Consider the following 24,045-nt stretch of genomic DNA (forward strand, 5'->3'; position numbering starts at 1 on the left):
CTGTAAATCACCTTGAGACGTAGCATGCAAAAGGCGATTCATAAATTATATAAAAATCATAATCATCAGATACATACAGCTAAACTGGTCTCTCTCTGAGGTCTCGCCAGTGTAAATTTAATAGTCTAATACACTGGCAAAAGGTTTTGAGGCTGTTGTGTGTCAGGGATCCAATATATGGGGGGCGGAATGGGGCCACTTTTGGAATTATATTAGGTTGGCTGTTATGTTTGCTTTTCTTAATACTACTCTGTTAGATTTAGATTCTTTAAATCTCTAATTTACATTTGATTTTAATGATGTAATTTTGACAATGATATCGTTTTAATTATATTACAATTATATTAATTGTATTTTTGGTGGGGGGGTTGTTTAAAGTTTATTGATTGTGGGAGGGTCTTTGATTTGAAAAAGGGTCATACAAACTGAAATACCATCAAACACCACACTGGGTCCCTTGCTAGTTTTAAAAACCTCTTCCCTTGATTTCCATTCACAGTAAATTCCGAAAGTCCCCAAACACATTTTTGTTGCTATTAAGAGAGAGCTTATTGTATCTCCTCTTCAAACGTTTGGGGTGATTACACTGATTTTTCTCTTCTGGAGTACAACTTGGGTTCACCGTCTCTAATTTATCAAGTGTATATATTGGATGCTGCTCTCTTTCAGGAGAGTGCTGGAAGAGAAGACAGGGAAGTTTCTGCTTATAAATAAGGAAAAGGTGTTTTGAAATTAGTGGCAAGAGAAACATATATTTAACTTTGAGGAAGCAATTTTCACTTAATTGATAGTGTTTCTGTTCCTAACTGAGCAGCTATTATGCCTCTTATTGCAATTAATTTTGGTTACTTCAGTCTCATTGTGCCTGCTTCTGACAGCATATCATTTCCATAAGCTTCTGTTTGATTGATCCAGAGCCCAAACAACCCCATTATCATTGCTCTGCCTTTTAAAAAAATGTTTCTGAAGTGGTCTCATACAACAGACAGTGGCCTAAGATGCATATAAGAGGTCCATCTTAGAAGTTAAGCTGATAAAAGCGCCTGTGTGGCGAGGTGGACAAGACACAGATTTTGATCTTCTGGTAAATTATGAATTATTTCTAGTTGATTGGCAAGGAATTCTGACTCCCAATTGTTTTAAGAACAGTGTGGTGAATCACACTTGTGATTCCACCGTATTGGTACCGTATGTGACTGGACATGTGATTAAAGTGGCAAGCTCTCTTACAGTCCCACCACTGCCACTATACGTGGAGAATATCTTTATCCCAGTTCGCATCTGTATTGGAACTATTTTAAACTATTTTCACATGCGGGATTGTTTTCAGTTGTTTTTACCCTTGTTCTACGGTTGTAACTGTTTTATTTGTTCTATGAAAGCATATTTTATCGTTGTAACCCACTCTGGGATCTTGTGGTGAAGGGCGGATAAGAAATCTAAATAATGTATCTAAATAAGTATCTTGTAACGCCAGCACTCTTGCTACGTTTGGATGACCCACCACTACCACCAAAAGCACAGATCCTCCCACCGCTATTTTACCTTGGTTGATCTGCAGAGCCTCTGTTGATCATTTCCCTGAGGGCTCTAATCTTTTAATCACAGAGCAAGTTGTAAAATACCGAAATGGGGCCATTCCACTTAATCCATTTTTTATTTTTTTTAATTGAGTTCGCATACTGTATGTTCTGAACGTTTATTTTATTTGTGGGAGGTGGTGAGTATACTAATCATATTTGGATAAGGAAGGTTACAACCCAAGACCCTTTAGACTGAGGATGCCAAGAACATGAGATTTTCTACATGCAAAGAAAGTGCTCTGTTACGGCCCTTCAGAACATCATAAGAGCCCTATTGGATCAGGGCAGTGGCCCATCTAGCCAGCATCCTGTTCTCACAGTGTCCAACCAGATGCCAATAGTAAGCTCGCAAGCAGGACCTGAGTACAAGAACAGTCTCCCCTCCTGTGGTTTCCAGCAACTAATATTCAGGAGCATGCTGCCTCCAAGGGTGGAGGCAGAGAATGGCCATGGTGGCTAGCAGCCACTGATAGTCATATCCTCCATGAATTTATCTAATGCTCTTTTAAAGCCATCCATGTTGGTGGCCAATCACTGCCTTCTGTGGAAGCAAATCCAATCGTTTCACTACGTGCTGTGTGATGAGCTACATTCTTTTGTTTGTCCTGAATCTTCCACAATTCAGCTTCATTGGATGTCCACGAGTTCTAGCATTATGGAGGGAGAGGGAGAGAAACTTTTCTCTATCCACTTTCTCCATGCCAAGCATGACTTTATACACTTCTGTTATGTCGCCTCTTACTTGTCTTTTCTCTGAGCTAAAAAGCCCCCAGTGCTGCAACCTTTCCTCATAGGGAAGCTGCTCTATTCCCATGATCATTTTGGTTGCCCTGTTCTGAGCCTTTTCCAACTCTACAATATCCTGTTTGAGGCGAGGCAACCACGTAACGACACCCCCCTAACAACAGTCCCACGGACGTACACCCCGATGCCACCATGTCAATCTCTGCCTTCAAGCACAGCCTTCCATCTGCAAATGCTGCGCCGCCGGCCTTTCTCTGCTGCCGTTGCTTTGTGTGTTCCGGCTGCATTGTCTCCTTTGCCGGTGAAAGGCCTGCTGCTCGATGCACCTGTTAAACGACACTGAGCAGGTGGCTCACCTTATGGGCTTCTCCCACCTGCAAGGAACGAGCATTTCGCAAAGAAGAAATGGGAAGTGTGTGTGTGTGGGGGGGAGGGGGAGTCTTGCTATCTGCTCTGCCAAAGGAACAGCCACAACAAACAAGAGAGGACTGAACTGGCAAAAGCTGCATTCAAGAAGGAGGCGTTAGCGCCTTTCGCATGATGCTAGCAGAACCTTGGAAGCTCCTGTTACACTGCATCAGGTCATCAAGTTCCGTGTCATCTACTCTGACAGGCAGTGATTCCTTGATGTCCTAAGAAAGGGGTGGGGAGCTTTTTCTCACCCCAAGGGCCACATCCCTTTCTGAGCAACCTTCCAGGGGCCGCATGCCAGTGGCGGCCAGGGATGGAAGCAGAAGCGGGCTTAGCAATCAATGTGAATTTAACCTCGGCACAGACGGGCAGTTTCTACACAGACTCACACCTCTCTGTCACCCATCCAGGCAACCTTGAGATTACATGAGAGTTCAGAGATACACTTCAGTCAGGCAAAAACACTCAAGGAAGGTATGGACTAATGAGGGGGGTGGGCTGGAGAGAATCCTGAGAACCAGATGGAGAGGCCTGGAGGGCCACATTTAGCCTCTAGGCCTGAGATTCCTCACCCCTGTCCCAGGAGGAAGCCCCATCCAGCCCTGCATCCTGAGATCTTTCAACAGGAGAGGCACGGGATTGAAAGGAGGGCATGCCACCAGCAGGGGAAAACCACAGAGCTTTGCTGCCCTTCTCCCCACCCCTAAAATGTAGTGGTTCAAAATAAAAACAAGTTTTAGAGCCACTAGTTAAGATTTATGAAGCTGTCTTCGAACAAGCCAGATCACTTGCCCATTTAGCCCATGGTGGCAGACAGAGGTCTTTCCCAGGGCGGCTACCAAGGAATATGAATAGCATACAAGTACTAGGTAGCCTAAGACCAGGTTACTTGTAGAACAGCCCTGTCCCTTTTTCAGATTACTGCAGCCACCTGACAAAGCCCTCCTGACTACCCCCACCTCAGGTTCTCTCACCTTCCTTTTGTTTCAGTGCGTGCAAAGGCTTTCGGTGCAGTGGCACCAGTATTTTGGAACCCTTTTCCTAGTGGAATTAAGACAGGCACCCACAACTTTGATATCTTGTTGCCTGCTGAAAATATTTTTGTTTCATCAGTCATATTTAGAAAATCAATTTGATTCAGCGTTGACCACTTACTTTGTATTTTGTGATTTTTATAATCTTACGGCACTGAATGAATTGATTGTGCAGAAAAAGAGAACTACCTACTATATGCAGAGAACTTCAGTTTTCTGGAAGTTCATTATAATTTACCAACATGTTAACTTGTCCAAAGTGTCTCTAACAGAGGAATAAATTAAAGGAAACAAAAACCCCACAACAATTGCTGCCAATCTCTCCCCCGTTTGTAACTATGAGGACCAGAAGCAAGCGGGAATTCTTTTTAAAGAAAGGTTTGTCAGGAAACCCACCTTCTGCACCAGATCCCAAGCTGTTAAGCACACAAAGTAGCCAGATCAACAAGATCAACACCACTTGCTTTGTTCTTCCATCCCCCCCCCCCAGCAAGCTGGTAAGATCAAAATGAGAGGCATTTTATGCTTCAGCTTCTCTCAATTATCCTGAATGATTATTGCTGTTGGCAGACTTAGGAAGCTTTAGATCACATATATACACAGTCGCAGAAGATGTAAATAGGATGACTAACAGATCTAGGAACATTCAATCCCTTGAATCTTTAATAACATAAATAAATGCAAACAAGAGCTAATTTTAACTGAGCAACGTCCTGCCACTTTGAACAAAGCTGGAAAAGTGCTGCAATTTTCGCCCGCAGATCCAGTAGAAGTCATCACACTTTATGTATGTTAAAGATAGGACTGGCATGAAGAGGATAAGGTTAGTGGCTACTAACCCTGATGGCTACTGCCCTCCTTCCATGGTAAAGGCAGCACGCTTCTGAATACCAGTTGCTGGAAACCACAGGAGGGGAGATTGCTGTTGCGCTCAGGTCCTGTATGCAGGCTTCCCACAGGCATCTAGTTGGCCACTGTGACAACAGGATGCTGGACTTCATGGGCCTTTGGCTTGATCAAGCAGTGGTCACGAACCCACTCATACACTAAGCTCAACATCAAAGGCCCTCCTCTGGGTGCCAGCTCGGAGGATGGCAACAAGGGAGAGGGCCTTCTCAGTGGTGGCCTCCAATTTATGGAATGATCTCTCTGACGAGGTGCGCCTGGCACCAACACTGTTGTCTTTTTGGCTCCAGGTCAAGACTTTCCTCTTCTCCCCGGCATTTTAGGATGTGTTTTTAAATTTTTTTTTTAAAAAGTGTTTTTAAATTTGTGGATTTGTTTTTAATTGTTGTAAACTGCCAAGAGAGATTCGGCTATGAGGCAGTATACAAATGTAATAAATAATAATAAATAATAATAAGCAGCTCTTCTTATGTTCTTAGGACAGACATGCATAACTGGTTACCTACATCACACCAGCCACGTATGGCTTCCTACCAGGACCTGCTTGCTGTGAGCCTGGACTGCACACTCAAAAAGACAGTGGATTGCAAGTAGTCCACACAAACCCCTCCATATCTCCTTGTAAAATGGAAATGGACTGCCTTCATGTCGATCCCGACGTATGGCAACCCTATGAATAGGGTGTTCATGGTAAGTGGTATTCAGAGAGGGTTTACCATTGTCTCCCTCTGAAGCTAGTCCTTCTCAGCTGGCCAGGGCCTGCTCAGCTTGCCACAGCTGCACCAGCCAGCCCCTTTCTTGCCCGCAACTGCCAGCTGGGGGGCTCCTGGGGACTCTGCAGCTTGCCCACGGCTGCACAGGTGGCAGGGCACGTAGCTCCTGAGCCACTCACTGTGGAGTGATCTTTAGCTGGCCCTTGACTGAAGCGGGGATTTGAACTCACAGACTCTGGACTCACAGGTTTGCAAAGGGCATGAAGCACCCCTGATGTGCAATGACTTCAAGCATGCTTTCTGCCAGGATCAGTTGCATGATAAGACATCCCCACAGGGAACTTGGTTGTGCAGCCAATCCAGCCGCTGCTTTACCTGTCCCACACCTGACATCAGCTGGCATTGTTGGGAGCGGGAAACAGCCTCACAGGCCAGACTGGGACCCATACCAACCACATCTGGCCTGTAGGTCAGAGGTTTCCCACCCCTAATCTAGCTCCATTTTTTTCTTCTAACTGCAGCACCTACTCTTTGCAACTCCCTGCTTATTTACATTAGGAAGGCGCCTTCGTTGTACTGTTTTCAACACCTGCTAAAAATGTCTTTCTAGAGGCAAGCCGATCCAGACATAGAATTTTATTACATATATCCATTTTTAAACCGTTAGTTGTATCTGTATTTTGACATTTTATTATATCTATTCTTTTTAAAGTCTGTTTCAATGAATGTCTTATACTATTTTATGTAAAACACTTAGAGATTTTATTTTTTATTAAGTAATACATAAATTTTGCTGAACAAAAACAATCTTAACATTGGTTAACTAGTCTCAGCTAGCAGCCCTGCTGCAGTCTTTCCTTAGCCAGAGTCCTATGGACCAGTCAGCAAAGCAGAAGAGCAAATCTATTACCCAATCTCCCTCCTATTCAGCTCTAATATTATTGCTGTTAGCAGAGTCAGGTGGCTTTAAATTTTCTATCCATTCACAAACACACCGTGATAGAAGATGTAATTAGGCTGACTAACAGACCTAAGAACATCTGATTCCCAGATTTTTTTTTTAATAAGGGTAATATTAAATCTTCCCAATGGACCCACCCCAAGGCTATTATTCCGCCCACATCTTGTGCACAGTTTCCCTGCTAGATCAGACCAAAAGGCCCATCGAGACCAGCATCCTATTTCCAACGGCAGCTAACCACCTGCTCCTGGAATCACAGAGGCAGGGCCGCCCACTCTCATCTCTGCCTCCAGCCTAGTCCTACAAAAGTCATCTTGCCTCTGCACGCGTAAGCTCCACTGAGCAATCATGGCTGCACAGCTGCTGAGAAACCCATTACCCAGGAGTGCATCCAATCCTTTCCCCCCAAAACTAGTGGCCATCATGACATTTTCTGGTAGTGAATTTCAGAAGTCAGAAAGGCTGGATGTCAGAGGTGGGGGACCTGTGACCCTCCAGTTGTTGTTGGACAACAGCCACTGCAATCCCTGACCATTGGGCCATGCTGGCTGGGGCTAATGGGAGTTAGGGAGTCCAGCAGTAACCAGGGAGCCACACCAGTCCCTACTCTCTCTCAGCCTAACTACATTACTTCCTTCTAAAGCACCACACAGAGTTGCTGTGAGGATAAAACGCTGGGGGCAGAGAAGCAGAACCACCTTGAGCTCTCTGGATGGAAAGTGGAACATAGGAACCTGCCTTATACAGAGTCAGACCACTGGGTCCATCTCGCTCAGCACCGTCTACACTGACAGGTAGCAGCCCCCAAATGAAAAAAACAGAGTAGGCTTTGAAAAGATCTGAACAGCCAGGGGAAATGACTTAGCAGCTTGGGCATCAAATACCTGTAAGGTGCACGGAGGCCTGGAGAGAGATGTGGTCCACAGCCATTATATATGAAATAAAAAAATGTGGGAAAGTAAACGGGGAATTTTAGTATTCCAAGAGGAAGAGGAAGTTCCCCTTGCCACACTAAGAGTTGTATCCAGTGTTAGTCCTACCCAAGAGTCGAACTCAATTGGATACAACCCTAATGTCTGTAAGCTTCCACCATGTCCTCCTTTAGCAGTCATCTTTTTTAAACTTAAAAGTCCCTTAAAAGTCACCCAGAAATGCTGGTTATTCAGTCCCTGCAAGGGCGTCAGTCCTGGTTGGACCTCGATGCCATTTCCTCTCCCTCCTGCAGCAACCTCTGAGCCCAGAACCACAACTTTGCAGCACAACCACTAAGGAAAAACCTTGCCCAGAATAACACTTTTTTAAAAGCAGATGTTAGAGAGCCATCAAGTGGTGGAAAGCAAGAACAGAACCAGCTGTCCATATTTTTTCAAACCAGCAAGACACTGAAGATTGTCCTAGTTTATCATCAGTTAACACTATTTCAAAAACAGTATGTTGGCTAATGGTATTTCATGACTGTCAGACTTAAAATATGTATGTGTATGAATGCATACGAGATCATTAAGTGGTGTATGCACAAGATCCTTAAGATACCATCCGTTTCAAAGATTTTTACGCCACCTTTCGTTGAGAAGTGAAAGTGGCTAAAGAATTAAAATCTGGTCCCAGAATCTGTAAGGCAAATTACAAGACAAATCAGCCAGAAGCAGAATAAAGCTTCATTTGTAAATAGTAAGAGTAGACAGGCCACTGAGAGCCAGTGTGGTGTAGTGGTTAGAGTGTTGGACTACGACCTGGGAGACCAGGGTTGGAATCCCCACACAGCCATGAAGCTCCCTGGGTGACCTTGGGCCAGTCACTGCCTCTCAGCCTCATGAAAAGCCTATTCAGAGGGTCGCCATAAGTGGGAATCGACTTGAAGGCAGTCCATTTACATTTAAACAGGCAACTTGTATGTTGTTAAAACACCACTATTTGCATATGCTAATTTGTCTACACTTGCAAATTTAGAAATAGGTACTAGAATTTAAACAGAATTAAGAGAGAGCGAGAGAGAACTGTGACCAAGTGACCTGTGTAGCCTGCAGTCCTAACTACTGATCGGTAGCTTCCAGGCCAGCTCTCCCTCCTTAGGGCTTTCTTAGCCCTTCAAACAAAGGACTGTTCTCTGACAGCCCTTCAAATGGAGGACTGTCCTCTGTAAACATTAAACTCGTGTGGAGAGGCAAGGGGCAGCTTCCTCTCCTACTGGTGGGTGCTGTGAGCTCACAAGATCAAATTTTCTATGCCCCGAATGGCAGTGTTGACACACAGTTCAAGAAGCAGAAGCTGGTAAAGAACACAACAGTCAAGTGCATTGGTGGACCAGCGTCTGCTGCGGTAGTTAGGGAAGAGGTCACCAACGTGGTGTCCACTGAAGCACATGTGCCCTCAAAGATCTTTCCTGGCACACACAGGGTCCCCTCATGCCACTTTAACTGAGCAGGAAGGAACCATTTTACTGCCTATAACAGAAGTGGCCGTGGTGTGCGCGTGGTGGCGATGTGTGGTGGCCGTGGCCGTTCCTCCAGTTTTCAGATGTGCCCACAGGCCACAAAATGTTGGCAATTTCCGAGTTAGAGCACTGGATTAAGATCAGAGATCGGGGGGGTCAAATCCTCACTTGTCCATAATATTCATTGGGTGACCTTGGGCCAGTCACTCTCACAGGGCTGCTTTGAGGAGAAAATGTGTGTGGAGGCGGAAGAGAATTTCGGAGGAGAAGCAGGATGTAAATGTAGTTCTAGGTTGCCGTAGTTTTTTGGGAACAATGCAGAAATGACAGTTGGGACCTGTCAGTCTCTAAAAAGGTCTGGCTCCAAATTCTTTCTTCCTTGTATAGTAAGGTCTACAAGACAGCACAAATGCTGTCACATTCCTTTAAACTCTGCTCTTTGGGACAAGTGAGAGCCAGGCTGTCTGACTGCCAACCAGCTGAGCCAGAGAACTTGGATTTCAGAAGATTTTAAGTGGCACAGACTACCATTCTATCTCAGCTCCAAATACGCTAGGTTAGTTCGGTGAGTGACCATCTCTGAATGCATCCAACATCTTAACAGACAGATCATCAGCAGGTGCCCATTTTTTAATTTCCTACATTATTATGCATGGATGACCTTTCTCCATGCTCTGAGCAATGCAACAGGACAAGCCATGTGTTGTAATGGATACCAGATACTCGCAAAAGTGAGGTGAGATAGAGGGGGAGGGTACCTTATGTTAAAAAAAAATGTAGAAAAGCACCAAAACCAGCAATCCCAAGACAATATGCCACAAAGAATGAAAGATGTATGCAAATAAGTAAGCCTGTCAAAGGGTAATAAGATTACACTTGTGTTCCAAAATGACTCTATTTAGATCAAGTAAAGCATGAAAATACAATTCCATTTTTTAAAATACTTATCAGGGCTGCAATGTTTAGATAATGACATCAGTTAGGTTACTCAGTTAGAAAAAGACATTCATTGACTAAAAAGGCACACCTGATTAACTGGTCAGCAGATTATATAACTGGAAAATATTTTTTAGACAAGCACTTTTAAAAATTGCAAATGGCAAGCACCCTTTTAAGAGGGTCATTCTGCCTACACAGCTATCTTCTTTTTTGAATTTTGGAGTAACGCATCATGGTGCAATGAAGGTACTTAAACTTCTAGCCTAGATCTCTAACCAATGGTATGTGTAGGCAATGTTTCTGTGTGGAATTCAGTCATTCTTGCCTGCCCCCACCCCCTCGCTTGAGATTTCACTAGGCACTGCCTGAAAACAATCCAACTCCACCCTAGAGTTTTTATTTATTTTTTGCTTTTAGGCACCCACAAAACTACAAACCCATAAGTCACCCAAAAAATTGCATTATTGTGCACGAGGCAGTAAGATCCCAGATGATAACTCTATATTGCACAACATCTGTGGTTCTCAAGCCTCTGACAATGACTAGATGAACCAAAGTGGTAGCTCAGAAGGCTCAGATGCTGAGGGAACTTGGTAGAGTTTGTAGTCCACCTTCTGTGAGAGAAGGGAAAGTTGGCAGTTTGGCTGGGATTAAAAACTTGCACAAGAGCAGGGTGTAGATTGGGAAGAGATCCCAGGAAGTTATGGAACAGGGAGAAGAAGGCAGGGAGGCCCAATACTAGTTTATTGTAACTGTTCTCACAATACATCACAATACAAATGCCCTACAATTTGTATCACAATACAAATGCCCTTGAAAGCCATCACCTAATGGAACCAGAGGCTAGAACAGGATTCATAATCATATGGATTCTCATAACTCTTACCTCATACACAGTCCCACTGGCACAGTGAAGCACTCCGTGACCTTGCCTCTGGCCCAGGATCCAGTCACCTTCAAATTCATCCCCATTTCTAAAAATAATCCGGAGAAAATTCTTAAGTGGCTTGGAGACTTGACTGTGCCATTGTTGAAAATTCAAGGATTCAGAAATTACTTAAAGCTGCAATCCAATACACGCTTACCTGGGAGTAAGTCCCACTGAACCCAACAGAGCTTACTTCTGAGTAGACATGTATTGGATTTCGGTCTAAGAAAGAAAAGTAGCTATCAGAGAAATGAACTTGGATATGTTTACATTTTAAAGGATATTTATTTACTCCCAGACTTCTTCAAAGGCAGCCCTAAATTGAGTGCATTACACTAATCCAACCTGGAGGTAAGTGAAGCATGGATGGCTGAATCTGACATCTGCCTTCTCCAGGAAAGGATGCAATCAACCAAAGCTAATAAAAAGGCACTCCTAGCAACTGCTGCCGCCTGAGCATCCAGGGAAAGCAGTAAGACCAAAGAGAACCACCAACATACCTGCCTGCTCCTTAAGGGGGACCTAATCTAGTTTATCAGTGTCCTTGACTAATGGAAGCTTCTCTCCTAGAATTAATAGCAATGGGAGAGGATGATTTTCACCCAGACTGAAGTAGGGAAGGCTTAACCCCTTCTCAACACACCATAGTTCTATTCCAACAAATGGAAGCCAATTAGTTTTGCCACGGCCTAATGCGTATTGGCTTGTTGTGACACAGAGGCAGGCTTTTCCCCACTGATAGCACCAGCGTTACAGAACACACTCCATGCTAAAGTACAAGAGGCCCCACCTGTGTTGGCATTCTGCCAGCTTTTGAGGATGCATCTGTTCATGGAAGCATTTCCTTGATCTGTCGACCAGAGGCTACATTCTTTTAATAGGATTGTCTTTTTGCACACTTCATTCAATTACGGATGTTTATTGTTAATGTTTTATGGGATAGTTTCGTTGTGTATTTTAATTGATGTTTAATATTTTAATATCTGTGTCACTGGCTTTCATATTTGCAAACCGCTGAGAAGTCTGTTTGGTATTCACCAGTATATAAATTATTCCTGCTCGGGCGTGGCCACAGCTGCGATTTAACGTTTTCAAAACCGTGCACCTGAACTGCTTAGACAGAACTGACATCCTGACTAGTTTTGTCCATACTTCTGCATCCTCTGCCTCCTTCAGCGGCCGGCCGACTGGCCCTGTCTCGCTTCATCCTGCTTGGCATTGCTTCAGATCCGAATGAACCCTGCAGACCTGCCACAATATGCTTTGTTGTGATTGCTGCTGCTGCTCTTTGACTTCTCACTAGCTAGCTTCAAGCTAAACCTGAAAACAACATCCGATTCAAGTAGAAAAACTTACTTGAAGATCATTTTTCCTCCTCCATGTTTTCGGTTCTTATGGAAGCACCCTTGATACGTTTGACCATCCTTGTCCGTCAGTAAACCATGGCCTTAAAAAAAGGAAAAGAAAACTGGGTAGGGAAGAAACAGAAGATGACAAAAACCAAACCCAGAACTTTTTCTTCTGACAAAAACACTTCAAGCTATTAAAAAACAAAACAAACTAGATTCAGAATATGGCTGATGGATCGCTATGGGTAAAGGACTAGAATTTAAGCTGACCATTTGCATGGGGCAAGAAACATTTTCCACTTATGATTTGCTGCCACTGGTGCTTCCTGTTCTCTGTGTTTCGTTGTCATGTTCAAAGTGGAAGCTTCACCTCTTCTGATCCAAACCATGATCAGATGCAGAAGCTCTGGATGCAGGGAAAGAGCTATTAGCGATGATGGCTATGTTTCTCCCTCTGCTGTCAGAGAAAGTATGCCTCTGAATGCCAGCTGCTGGGAATCACAAGTGGGGAGAGTTGCTGTTGCGCTCAGGTCCTGCTTGCAGGATTCCCATTGGGGCATCTGGTTACCCACTGCGAGAACAGGAGGCTGGACTGGATGGGGCACTGGCCTGATCCAGCAGGCTGTTCTTACATTCTTATTGAGTATCTGAATGCGGAAGATGGAGGGAGATTTAAAAGTTCCACATTAGATTGTGCAAAGAAGCATGCAGGGTAGCAAGTGCGAGTTTCTGGAGCTTCCTGTCCCCCACCACACATTACAGAGAGTCCAAAGCCACTCCTAATTTCACTCCAATGCGAATCCAAGCCACTGCTCGGGGGTAAAGGTGCTTTTGTGCAAACAAGAAGCACTTCCATATTCGTGCAAGGCCTCCCTCCTCCCGTTTTCACCACTCTCTTTCAATGCGTGGGAGGTCCTCTTCTCACATACCCCCAAAGGCTGCTTCTGACAGCTGAGGAACCCTCCAGAACAGTAAGGGATGTGGCACTGGGGGGGAGCAGTGAAAATCAGAGGAGGGGCTCACATATGTGGAAGTCCTTTCCACTCACACAAAAGCACCTTTGTATGTAAGCCAATAGCTGCAACCAGACTGAAGCCTGAAGTCCCCAGACTCAAGGCTGGCACGAGACATTCTGAGGCGAAGGCAGAGAATTCAAATGCCACCCCTCACACTCTACTATCAATAATAATAACGAATTTATTACTTGTCCTTCACCAGTAGGTCCCAGGTCACAACAATATAAAATGCATTTTTAAAACAACTTATAATCACAACTAGAGAGGTTCCTAAAATATACCTCTCAAGTGTCAAAAGCCAGCGTGAAGAGGCACGTCTTCAGCATATGGAGGAAAGCTGTACAGTGAAGGTGCCAGGTGCACCTCTGTGGGGAGAGAATTCCACAACTTAGGGGCTGCCACGGAGAAGGCCCTCTCCAGGGCCACCACCCTCTGAGCTTCTGAGGGTGGTGGAACTACCAAGAGGGCCCCGTCTGCCGATCTCAACACCTGAGACGGTCTGCAGAGAAGGTGGTGGTCTTTCAGATATGATCTTGAATTAACATGACGTGAAATGCACCTATGGGTGCACTGGGTACAATGAAGGGACTGGGACCCTTGGCTCCTCCAGACGCTCTTGGACTCCAACTCCCATAACCCAACCCACCACGGGCTATGGCCTGGGATGATGGGAGTTGGAATCCAGCAACACCTGAAGGGCCATAGGTTCCCTAACCCTGGTCTATAACGGATAGACCTGTGTCAACGTTCTTTTTGCTCATATGTAAACTAACACCCAATGGGGAGGGAAGTGCATATGTGCTGCTAAGCCCCGCCCTCCCCGACACATCCCTTCCCTTAGGTTTACAGCCCTCTCTAAGCTGGAGGGCACAAGTCTGACGTGGGAAGCCTGCTCTTCTCACTGAGGCTCCCTACACAATTTACAGCCCTTCTGACTTTTGCCCTCTGTCGCGAACCTGCCCTTCACCAGGGATTATCCCTCCTGACACCCCAAGCTTGGTTCAGGAAATCCTCATGCAGTGGGATGCTTCCCTCAGCCTGGGCCAGATATGCTCTCTGCACCACGAGCTGCAGCCCTTCCAGCTTTTGTCCTGCCCAAAAGGTGACCCCTGATGTGCCCTGTTAGCACAACAGGATGTAGGTACAGGAACTGAACAGGACCCTGATATGGTAGCACACGTGACCAGGCAGGCACGCAGGAGTTTCAGCACGCCAAATAACTTTATTAAAATGTAAGCTGTTAAATAGCATATTGATGTACAGTCCCTATTTTCCCTATCTATCCTACCCCTCCAACTAATATGTAATCTACCCTTTTCCACCCAGCTCACTCCCACAACACAATCTTCCTCCTTCCACTCCAAATCCCAACAAAGACTCCAGCTTGCAAAATTACTTTTTTCAACTACAGCTCCCATCAGCCCCAGCCAGCACGGCCACTGGATTGGGCTGATGGGAGTTGTAGTTCAAAAAAAGTAACTTTCCCAAGCTCTGCTCCTGACTATCAAAACCAGCTGCCTTTTTCCATCTGAAGGCGCACTTTTTGGACTATACAGACGAGAAGCCTTATTGTAACCGAGTTAGTCTCTATGTTATTGTTTAGCTTTCTTGCTTACTGTTTCGGTGTTTTTGATGTTTTATATGTTTTTTGCTTTGTACGACACTGAGAGTGGCTGGGTAGCCAGCCAGATGAGCGACTAAGAAATCGAATAAATAAATTTTTATTCAAACCTCCCTTAGAGCTCTCACTCACTCCCACGCCCCCTCCCACCTGCCAGTCTCACATCACTCATACTCCCAGGCATCCCATTAACTCCTTCAAACCCACAACACATTTAATAACAATTCTCAACAAGCGGTTTCGTGACACCCTCCAATCCACAGAGGGCTGTTAGTAACGCTAACCGTGAGGCGGTGGAGCGGCTGCGCACCCTTGCACGGAAGGGGAAGAGCCACAGCTCATTGGCCTTGCACGCAGAAGGTCCCAAGTTCAGTCCCCACCTCCGCAGTTAGGACTGCCCAAAAGCTGGGAGAGCCGCTGCCAGTCAGTGTAGACAACACTGAGCTAGACAAACTAGAGGTCTGACTCAATATAAGGCAGCTTCCTATGTACTTGTATGCAGTAGCAGACTCAGAAGTGCAGGGTCCCTTCACACACCCTTTTCCACTTTGCCTCGTCTCCCTTGCTCACGTCATCATATTGCAAGTCCACACTCCGCTACAAAAGACCTCACTAGGAGTCAGCAGGAAAGGGCTGTGTGTTAGCTACTGAGAAGAGTCTTCTCAGTGACCAACTCACCTCCTTTTCCTCTGGCTCCAATCAGCACAAAAGAACAAGAGCTCAGTGACTTACACACTCCCTTTTCATGCTGACTGGCTCCTACATAGGGACCTGGCTGGGACCCTTCTCCCCAAAACATAGGGGGTCTATGACCTCAGATGACTACACCCCCTCCTTGCATGTCTGTCTCCCACTGTGCCATTGTTAATGATGTCCCAAATCTATGACCCACAGGAGTGGGGCGGGAGGAACCTCACCTAGTCTCAGGACTCCGCCTGGTTTTTCAACTTACCTTCTTGCATTCCACAGGAGAACTCCCCTTCATATTTCCAACCATCTGCAGACTGAAGGACTCCATGCCCGTGGAGCTCTCCAAAGAGGAACTGGCCAGAGTAAGTGTTCCCTTGAATCAAATATATGATAAAGTAAAACACAGGGAAGAAATTGCTCAGGCAAGTGCGGCTTAATAATCCTTGGTGGTCTAGTAAAGACCTTGATTGTGCCTTTCTTGATACAAGACATTACAAGTGAATAATTACCAACCAATTTTTTTATTAGTGGGGCAATTTAATCAAGAGCAAAGGAAGCGTTCATTGGGTCTTTATCTTACATGCTAATGGAATTGTAATCTGTATTCCTTTAGGTCTTTAACACCAACGTATCTTAAAAGGACATTAATGCCACATTTTAAAAAAAAAGATTTGTAGTTATGCTCTTTATGGTTAAAGGATGAGTAAGAAGTACTTTAATTTGATAGTCAACTTAACAGCTTTTTGATGGCAGACAGTCATTCAAACCATTCATTAAAGAAAGCAGGAATTAAGTGGCACCATGAATACAATTAGTACTGTGGCCCTAAGACACCCCCCCTTCCCAGACTAAGTGAGGCTTACTTCAGAGTAAACCTATTTAAGACTCAGTTGCTTGGGCCACTTCACACCTTACAAACTACCTATAAACAAAAGCAATCCTATGTAGGAATTAAATGAAATTTGGAACTAAGTATGAAATTGATGGCTGGCTGAATGTGCAGGATTTCCATTGCATCTTCATCACAGTGGATGGAGCTCAAAATGCAGTAACCAACTGCCGTTTTGTAGAATGTGTGTACACCATCGCATGTTGTTATCGACACATATCAGTCTGTACAAGGAAGTACTTCCTGTGAGAATTTTGCAATATGCGAAGAACGTCAGATAGGCTGGTCCCAACAAAAGAAAAGTATATTTTCCCTAAACTTCTTGGTCACCCAACAACAAAAATAAAAAGGAGGAATCCTGTCCTGCCCCACTAAAGGATGAGCGCCAAAACCAGGCCACAAGTCAATACCCATATCGGCTTTTGAACTGAATTTTATCCCTTCTTTTATTTCTTATGTTGTACTTTTATCGTATTGCAGTTTGACCTGTGGAATGCAAACTGTAACGCTATAAAATGCAACATAATAAACGAAATGCAATAAAAAAATCACACGGCATCGGGCACAGCACATTACAATTGCGACGATCGGCTGAAAAAATCGTTAGGTAGTTCCTCAGCAATTTTCAAGTGGGAGGGGGAAAGTTTGGGAGCCACTACCATAAATCATACTGTAGTATGATCCAATTTTTTTTAAAAAGCCTGGGTAAACAGGAATGTCTTAGACCAGAGTGTAAAAGCCAGCAATGCTGGCGTCAGGCGTGTTTCCCTGGGGAGAGCATTCTTGGTCCATTCTCTCACCTGTTTTTCTTTCCCCTCTCAGAATCCATCTTTTTTTCTTTCCCTCATTCATCCGGACTTGGTTGCAATCTTCCTTTCCTAGCAACCCATCCTGGGGCAGCTGCTTCCTGGGCTCTTAGTTTCCTAAGCCTTGCCTTAAGTCAGATCCTCTTTACCTCAGCCCTTCTTTGGCTTGCCATTGTCCTCTGCTCTCTAGGACCTAGGCAGCTTGGCCAGAGGCTCTTAGAATGAAAGCATCTCTTCAATGGCAAAGGAGCAAGGTTTAAGAATGGAACTGCTCAGCCAGTTGGAGCCAAAGGCTCTTCTGACTGCACCACCACCTTAGTGCCCTACAACGTACACAGTGCATATTGGCAAAACAAACAAACAAACTCACTCACCTGTAGACGCCCAGTATCTGAATCCATTGCCCATAATTTCCCCATCTGTGAACTCGCCTTCATAATAACTCCCATCCTTAAATAGCAATTTCCCATGACCTGGAAAAATAAGATTGAAATGAGTTCTCAGCAACAAACAGGAACTGCCCAGCAATTTTGCAGATTGGATACTGGGGGAAAATAGATAAGATAATCAAAATAGATAAGGAAATTGACCAGGCAATTCTGTACATGTGTATTAGAAGGCATCTTGTGTAATTTGAAGAACGACATACTTGTTCATATATGTCTACAGTGCACAGAGAGGTAGCCCTGTTTGTCTATTGGAGTGGTTCCCAAACCTTTTTTACTTCCGCAGACCATTTAAGAATTGCTGAGGGTCTTGGCAGACCCTTTCATGATTTTTCCGCCTGTTGTAGTGCTTGTAATGTGCTATGGTAGGGGCTGCAGAACCTGTGGTCTACTACATGCTTTGTAGCACCTTAATAACTAACCATCCTAACCATGTCTACTTGGACATCAGTCCTACTGAATTCAATGGGTCTTACTCCCAGGTAAATGGGGTTAGAATTGCAGCCTAATCAGTTATAGAATATGCTGTGGGGGCAAAGCTAGAGAGTCCACTTCATTAAATAAACAATGTAATGGTTAAGGTGTCGGATTACGACCTGGGAGACCAGGGTTCGAATCTCCACATACCCATGAAGCTCGCTGGATGACCTTGGGCCAGTCACTGCCTCTCAGCCTCATGAAAACCCTATTCGTAGGGTCGCCATAAGTCAGAATCAACTTAAAGGCAGGACATACACATATACAGCTATTAGTCTTCTGCCATCTAGTGGGAAATACTGACAATATATTGCCATTAGATACATCTCTCTATGGTAATATGGACATCAATGGCACACAACTGACAAGGCTGAGCTATAAATTTGGGAGGAGGGGGGAAAACGTTACTGCTTTTAAGTTTGGAATGACAAAAAAAGCTAAGCTTGTACCGAAACATATGAAAGTTGCTGGGAATAATAAGTGGGGAGAGTGCTTTTGTGTTCAGGCTCTGTTTGTGGGCTTCCCATGAGGGGGATCTGGTTGGCCACTGAAAACAGAGTGCTGGACTAGATGGGCTGTTGGCCTGATCCAGCAGGTGCTTCTTCTGTTGTTTTAAAGCCAAGCCTAACCGAAGAATAATAAGCATTCAGGTAGTCTCCTTGCTCAGCCAGGTGCTTTGGGCCAGTTACTATGTCACGGCGTAGCCTACCGCACAGGGTTGTTGTGATGACAAAAGTGAGAGGGGAAGGAGAGACTATGAATATGTAGGAAAACATATTTGGATTCCTGCATTGAGCAGGGGGGTGGGCTTGATGGCCTTATAGGCCCCTTCTAACTCTACTATTCTATGATCTAAGTAGGATAACAACAATATTTAACTATTACACTTTTGAGGAAGAGCGTAAGTGAAGTGGCTAAGAGTTAGGAGGCAAACATTTCACATCACCCATGAGCCTTAACCATAGCCACACTGATCCAGCATTAGCCTCTTTCTGTGATGTGTGGGGATTACAATGCTGGCCTACTTTAAAAAGCTGGTGTTTAAGGATCTGCAAGATAAACACAAGCAAAGCGATTCAAAAGCTCAGTAATGCTAAGTGATGATATGGTGCTTATTATCTAGGAAGAAAATTAAGTATTTGATATGAGCCATGGCTCTCCCTCCTTTTGATCCAGAAGGATCCCCAAAGCGACTTGCGTAAAATACTGCAGGGCACTAACACTGAGGTTGCCGCTTCCCCTTCTGACATTTGCCATTGCTTTGGGATAACATATCCTAACTTCTCCCTAGGACCACAGTTCTTTTTACTATCCAAAGGGAAAAGGCAGTTCTGCCTCACTGGGCGTCCAGCGGCTAATTTCATCTGCTACATAATCTGAACTGATTTCTAATGAGTGTTTTATAATGTCAGTCCCACTAGAGTGGAATGGCATAAAGCTTTTCATGAGGCTGAGAGGCAGTGACTGGCCCAAGGTCACCCAGTGAGCTTCATGGCTATGTGGGGATTGGAACCCTGGTCTCCCAGGTCGTAGTCCAACACCTTAACCACTACACCACACTGGCTCTCTATGTGACCCATATTAGAACTAGTTTTTCCGCTGTTTCGATGTTTTTAAATGAAATAGCGGTATGCAAATATATTTATAAATAAAAATAAATAATGAATTCTGCCGTTAGTGGCCTATAGTTCACCAGCTGTTTCACACAACAGTTGCTAAGCTATATCATACATATTTCACCTTTACTCCCTCTAATAGTAAGCTTAGCTGGTGAGTGCTGACAGAATTGCGGCCACAAGGGACCCACTGAGAAAAAAAGATGGAAGCATCAGCATGCTTGAGGAAACCCCCAGGGTTTGCAGAAGCATAAAAAAGAGGAATTATTAAGGGGAACCCCCTAAAAACACAGCCCAATGAAAACTGAGCATCCTCAGTGGCCACAAAATGCTGACAATTTATAAGAAGGACAGAAGATGGGACAGAAGGGGGAATGGAATGAAGTATTCTGGAGGAGGGTGTGACTGGCTGGCTACCTGGAACACTAAATGGGAGCAGTCCATGCTGCAACATTTTGTTGCCGGTCCCAGTTTTGATGTTTAATAATGCCTCTTGGCAACTCAAACTATACAAATCTCACGATAACAGAGGACAACATTTGTTTCCCTTACCATGTTTTTTCCCTTGCTTCCATTCTCCTTCATATTGGAAAAAAGAATTAGGATAAACATAAAGTCCATAACCTGAAACCAAGAGAAGAAGTATAAGATACCCAAAGAAAAAACAGTTTAAACCTCATACACTTAAATGAAAAACAATAACCTTCAAAACAATTGACGATTAAATACATCATAAAGTTCCTCTCCCCATTGAAGAGGAAATGGTAACTACTTTGAGGTTAGCATTCAAAGGTCATTTGCCTTAGCAGCTGGCATTCAGAAAGACCATCACTGCACATGGAGGCTCTATTTAGCTCTCATGGCTAATAAGCTTAAGACCTCCTTTATGGTTTCTTCTAATCTTTTTTTTAAAAAGAAGTTATGTCAACCAGTGACCACTTGTGACAGAAATTGACATAGGTTAGTTACATGCGTGGATAAGAAATTTCTTTTTGCCAATCCTGGCAAAGCAATTGCATTGGATGACCCCATGCTTTAGCCTTATAAAAGGCTCTTATCTCAAAAGAAGATGTATGAGGGGAGAGACCATAGGTCAACAGCAAAGCACTTGGTTTGTATACAGAGAGTCCCAGGTTCAATCCCCAGCATCTCTAGGTAACAGATTCTCAGGTGACAGGTAACATGAAAAGCCCTTTCTCTGCCTGATATCTTGCAGAGCTGCTGCCAGTCTGAGTCAGTCGTAAAACTTTACTGCATGCAGCCAAATGCCATTGCATCAGAGTAGATGATACTGGGTTAGATCAGGGGTGACTAACCATTTTCAGGACCCGGGTCACAAAGACCCATGGCAACCTCTCTGGGGGCCACATGTCAAAGTGGGCATGGCCAAACATGTAAAACTGGGCATGGCAAGAACTGTAATTCTCTCCAGCTGCCATCCAAAAAACTTTCCCAACAGCTTTTCTACAGTATTTTAAAATGTTTTGTTATCATTCATTATTATTAAATTCAGTTAAGAATGGATAAATCTTGGGCGGGGGTGGAGAGATGCTTAGAAGGCCACAAAAAGACCTTTTGGTGCTAAAGTATCATGCCAGAAAACCTAGTCTAAGCCACGCTTGGTTGACCTTGGAGTGAGATTTTCTCCATCTGCGCTCTAATCATTGTCCAATGTGTTTCATCACCTGCAGTTCGGTGGAAGCGGCACCTCTTCGTTTTATTTAACTGCATCATTTAGAGATATTTATTCAATTAGGTGGCTTAAAACGTAGAATCAGTAGTAGTAGCACAGTGTGGTTTGAATGTGGAATTTGTACTGAGTGTGTTGCACACTAATTCCTTTTCACTGGGATTTGTAAGCCTCTTAAAAGAGTTTTCTGTTGAAACAGAAAGATGGAAATGCCTTCAAGTTGATCCCGACTTATGGCGACCCTACGAAAAGAGTTTTCATGGTAAGCGGTATTCAGAGGTGGTTTACCATTGCCTTCCTCTGAGGCTGAAACTGGCCCAAGGTCACCCAGTGAGCTTCATGGCCATGTGAGGATTCGAATCCTGGTCTCCCAGGTCATACTCCAACACTCTAACCCAGCCTTTCCCAACCAGTGTGCCTCCAGCTGTTGTTGGACCACAATTCCCATATTTCTTGACCATTGGCAATGCTGGCTGAGGCTGATGGGAGTTGTGGTGCAACATCTGGAGGCACACTGGTTGGGAAAGGCTGTTCTAACCACTACACCTCACTGGCTCTCACTGAACAGAAAGTGACATATAAATTAACTAAATAAGTAAATGAGGTAGTGTCAGGTCAATCTCCCTCTTGCTATGTGGGAGCCAGAGGGTGCAGCCTCCCAGTGACTCAAGGTCTCCTAACTAATGGCAAAAGAGCAGAATATAGTACTCTCCAGGGCCAAAGAAAGTGCATCAGCCAGAGTGGAGAGTTTTTTGTTGCAGGGAGCCATGGAAGCCACTTCCCAGCAACTTCTTCTCTGGTCTTATTAACAAATACATTTAACAGGTGGCATTCAAAGCTAATCCTGCTCCAGGTAGTCTCATTGAAGCCAATAAACATGACTAACTTGAGGTTGTTGTTTTTTACTTTCAGTGGGTCCACTCTGATTAGGACTTAGCTGAATTCAGCCCATTGTTACATTTGTATCCCGCTTTTCCTCCAAGGAGCTCAAGGTGTCATACATAGTTCACCCCCCCACTTTCCACTTTCACAACGACTCTGTGAGGTAGGCTAGGCTGAGAGGCAGCGACTGGCCCAAGGTCAACCCCATGAGCATCCCTAGCTGAGTGGAGATTTATAAACCTGGCCTTCCAAGTCCTGGTCCGTAAAGAATTAAACAGCAAATGTGGGTGATTAACTTTCTCCACTGCCGCTTGATCCTCAGGACCTGATAGACTGCTTCTGTCCATTGAGGCTCCATTTTAGCTATCTCAGCTAATAGGCGTCCAGAGACACAGGCACCCCCTTCCTCCTCGTTGTAAGCCACCACGCTGGCAGACCTCGTGGGCAAGCCGCCAGTTCTCCCCTCCGCCTCACCGGTCCGCCGGTGCTCGCTCACTTCCCCGCAGTAAGAGCCGGGCCGAGAGACCGCCATCTTTCTTCTCCCTGCGGGACGCTACACCTTAGTAACAGGTTTCCGCCTCTGATTGGCTCCCTGGTTGTTAGGGGGCGGGGTTTCCCCTCCTCACTCCTCCTGTGGGAGGAGTGCTTAATTTGCTTAATGCGCGTGCGCGAACGTGTAGCGTTGGGTGGCCGAGCTTCGGTCCTAGGCATGGTTACCTGAGAAGTCCCATTGGACTCAGTGAGACTTGTTTCCGAGCACATGCGCATCGGATTAGACTGTAAAAAGTCGTTTTCTGCACACCCATCAATCTGTACCGGCTATTCTGTTTTAATCTGCAATGCTGTTTCTGCATTCATGCTGCAATTCTAACCCAGCCATTGACCTGGGGGTTAAGCCTCATTGAACTCAATCGGATTTCCTTCAGAGCAGATTGGACTGTAAAATACGTTTTCTGCACGCGGTAGTGCTGCAATTCCGGTTCTACTCTGCAATACTATACACATTTAGGATGCAATCATAACCCAGTTTAAATGATGAAACTGAGGTCATCATACGACATGATTCATTAGAAAAGACAATAATGCTGGGAAAAACAGAAGGGACTAGAAAAAGAGGTCCATTTATTTCAATAAAACTCCGCTGGATACAACTCTAAATCATCATCATAATAGTTATTATTTAATGTGTTGCCTCCAATGCTTGTCCTACTAGAACAGACCCTTTGGAGTTAAGTGCACATGACTAACCTCAGCTCATTCATTTCAGTGGGCATACTTTGAGTAAAACTCAAGTTGGATACAATAATAAACAAATAAATATTAATTAAAGGGTTGTCTCCAATGCTCATCCTACTCAGAGAAGACCCATTTGAAGTGGATGCACACAACTAACCTGGGTCCATTCATTTCAATGGGCCTAGATTGTTTAAAACTTAGTTGGATACAACCCTAAATAATAATAATAATGAAAAATGGACTGCCTTCAAGTTGATCCTGACTTGTGGCGACCCTACGAATACGGTTTTCATGGTAAGCTGTATTCAGAGGGGGTTACCATTGCCCTCCTCTAAGGTTGAGAGGCAGTGACTGGCCCAAGGTGAGCTTCGTGGCTGTGTGGGGATTCAAACCCTGGTCTCCCAGGTTGTAGTCCAGTACCTTAACCACTACACCACACTGGCTCTCAATAATAATAAAATAATAATTTTATTTAATGGGTTGCCTCCAATGCTGGTCCTTCTCAGAGCAGAGCCACTTAAAGTGAATGCCATGAGGAGACAATATTCAAGAAAGGTCCTCAAATGCAAAGATGTATCACTGAACACTAAAGCCAGGATCATTCAGACCACGGTATTCCAATCTCTATGTATGGATGTGAAAGTTGGACAGTGAAAAAAAGTGGACAAGAGAAA

At 44.5% G+C, this 24,045-nt stretch overlaps 1 protein-coding gene across 1 annotated transcript in view; it reads right to left on the reverse strand.

Annotated features, from left to right (window-relative positions):
• MORN1 (MORN repeat containing 1) overlaps window positions 1-22,678 on the reverse strand; it is a 133,645-nt gene extending 110,967 nt beyond the window's left edge. The window contains exons 1-6 of the mRNA XM_061600901.1: window positions 22,610-22,678; window positions 20,116-20,187; window positions 17,399-17,497; window positions 15,592-15,702; window positions 12,010-12,100; window positions 10,612-10,699 (exon numbers count right to left, since the gene is read on the reverse strand). Of these exons, the coding sequence (XP_061456885.1) occupies window positions 10,612-10,699; window positions 12,010-12,100; window positions 15,592-15,702; window positions 17,399-17,497; window positions 20,116-20,187; window positions 22,610-22,667 (519 nt within the window). The 5' untranslated portion in view covers window positions 22,668-22,678. The remainder of the gene's footprint in view (window positions 1-10,611; window positions 10,700-12,009; window positions 12,101-15,591; window positions 15,703-17,398; window positions 17,498-20,115; window positions 20,188-22,609) is intronic.
• Between the last annotated feature and the right edge of the window lie 1,367 nt (window positions 22,679-24,045).

Source organism: Rhineura floridana, chromosome 18 (genome assembly GCF_030035675.1).
Source record: "Rhineura floridana isolate rRhiFlo1 chromosome 18, rRhiFlo1.hap2, whole genome shotgun sequence".
Lineage (NCBI taxonomy): Eukaryota > Metazoa > Chordata > Lepidosauria > Squamata > Rhineuridae > Rhineura > Rhineura floridana.